At 66.8% G+C, this 2,411-nt stretch overlaps 1 protein-coding gene across 1 annotated transcript in view; it reads left to right on the top strand.

The window, feature by feature from the left end:
• The window catches only part of MYO7B (myosin VIIB), an 88,940-nt gene that overhangs the window by 82,195 nt on the left and 4,334 nt on the right, over window positions 1-2,411 (top strand). Inside the window, 3 exon segments of the mRNA XM_008059866.1 lie at window positions 15-300; window positions 831-984; window positions 1,474-1,629. Of these exon segments, the coding sequence (XP_008058057.1) occupies window positions 15-300; window positions 831-984; window positions 1,474-1,629 (596 nt within the window).

The following is a 2,411-nucleotide window of genomic DNA, read 5'->3' on the forward strand; positions in this document are numbered from 1 at the left end:
AGGGTGGGTCGGAGGGGCTCATGGCTGGGGTTGGGGGGCGCTCTGCCCTCCCACAGCCATCCTGGGAGGCTGAATAGAGGGCCCAGGTGCCAGGGGCAGAGCGGCCTCGTGGCAAGCCCTCACTTCACCCTCCGCCCGTCAGGACCCCAGAGAAGGAGACCGTGGGCAAAGCCGTGCTACCCCTGGCCCGCACCCGCAGCCACCTGTGGGCCTATTCACCTGAGCCGCTGCGTCAGCCGCTGCTCAAGCGTGTCCACGCCAACGTGGACCTCCACGACATTGCCTGCCAGATCTTTGTCGATATCCTTGCCCAGCCACCCACCAGCACAGGCATCTGAGCCCCAGCACCTCAGCTGCCCCCTCAGGAGTCAGGCCTCACTTCAGAGTGCAGGGCAGAGCCCACCGGAAGCTCCCTGCGGGGTTGGGGTCAGGGGTCAGTGTAAGGCCTGGGTTGGGGTGCTAGCCCTGGTCAGCGTGTGGGGCCTGGGTCAGGCGTCAGAGTGGGACCTGAGTCAGGGGTCAGCTTGGGGCCTGGGTCAGGGATCAGTGTGAGGCCTGGGTCAGTGCGGGGCCTGGGTCAGGCGTCAGAGTGGGACCTGGGTCAGGGGTCAGTGTGGGGCCAGGGTCAATGCGGGGCCTGGGTCTGGCGTCAGAGTTGGACCTGGGTCAGGGGTCAGTTTGGGGCCTGGGTCAGGGGTCAGTGTGAGGTCTGGGTCAGTGTGGGGCCTGGGTCAGGCGTCAGAATGGGACCTGGGTCAGGGTCAGTGTCCAGCCCCAATCAGGGGTCAGCTTGGGGCCACTCCCAGCACCACGCTCCTTGACAGCCATACCCATCCTCAGATACATGGGCGACTACCCCTCTCGGCAAGCCTGGCCCTCGCTGGAGCTCACCGACCAGATCTTCTCACTGGCCCTGCAGGACTCGTCCCTACAGGACGAAGTCTACTGCCAGGTCCTGAAGCAGCTGACGCACAACACTAACAGGTCTGCCGGGCACAGCAGGACAGCAGGACAGTGGGCGCTGGCCACTGTCCGTCCCAGCACCCTCATGGCCGGGGCTGCTGCTCACAAGGGAAGCAGCTCATGGCGCCCAATCCTTGCCCAGCAGCAACAGTGGGAAGGGCTGGGGACGAGGCCTGCTGGGGTGATGTCTCGGGGTGGTCAGAGCAGGGGGAGCAGACCTGCCCCGGGCCCCGCCTGCTCCCACCCTCTCTTGTGAACTGGGCAGGCTGTGTCCACTAATCCAAGAAATGGGCACAGTGGTGCTGCTTCCATCTCTAGGGAGTGAAGGCCCTGTGGCATTGGACAGCCAGGCAGGGGTTGGCACGGGGCGACCTAGCTGGTGGCCCCTGAGTCCTCCCCCTCAAGCCCTCAGACTCCAGGCCCAGAAGGTCTCGTGTCCCTGCTCCCTGAGGTGCCTGCCTGGCCTGGACTCCGGGGGGCCCTTCCCAGCTGACGAATGCTACCCGCCAGGTACAGCGAGGAGCGGGGCTGGCAGCTGCTGTGGCTCTGCACGGGCCTCTTCCCGCCCAGCACGTCGCTGCTGCCCCACGCCCAGAAGTTCGTTGACACTCGCAGGGGAAAGCTGCTGGCCCCCGACTGCAGCCGCCGCATCCAGAGGGTCCTGAGGTGAGCCTGCGGCCTCCGTTCCCCCTGCGTCAGTGCTGCGCCAGCAGGGGCGTGGATGGGGAAGAGGGGGCCCAGCGGTGAGGGCCTGGCCCAGCCCTCCAGGAGCTCAGGATCCAGGGGTACGCTACAGAGGCTGGTGTCATCTTGGAGAGGTCGGGCAGGCCCTGGGCCACCGGAGTGGAGGGTGGAGGGTGAGGCCCAGGAGGGTTTGGGGAGGCCCAGGGCAGTCAGTGGAGGTTTCTGGCAGGCTCAGTCGTAGCCACCAGCTCCCCTGCTCCACCGCGGGCCGCTCAGTGTACACAGGAGAGTGACTCAGACATTCCAGCCCCGCCCTGAGCAGCTGAGGTCCAAAGCCCATCCCTCCCAGCCCTGGTGCTCCTCCCTGGCCCTTCCACAGTGAGAAGTTCTTCCTTGGCTTTCTGTCCATTCTCCCCATCCCTCTTGCCTCTCTGGCTTGGCCTCCCATGGCCATGGGGAGGGCCGGCTGACGGTGGGAGTGGCCATGGTTGCAGCGGCAGCCTTGGTCACAGAGGAAGGTGGGCGCCCTGCCAGAATCCCCAGCCCCTGCCTGATGCCCCTGTCGTGTGAGAACGCGGAGCACACAACTGGTCCTGGCCCCGCCCACCAGCGCCCCTCACCCTGGCCGCTCCCCAGGTGTGGCTCAGGCCTTCTGGGGCCTCCTCAGAACCAGTCAGCGTCTGGAAGGCAAGACCCAGCCCCGCCCCCTCCCCCCGCCACTGCCTCCTCTAGAGCCCGGTGTGAGCCCCCCAGGCAGGGGCAGC

This window comes from Carlito syrichta, unplaced genomic scaffold (assembly GCF_000164805.1).
Source record: "Carlito syrichta isolate Samal-C Ts95f unplaced genomic scaffold, Tarsius_syrichta-2.0.1 Scaffold304402, whole genome shotgun sequence".
NCBI lineage: Eukaryota > Metazoa > Chordata > Mammalia > Primates > Tarsiidae > Carlito > Carlito syrichta.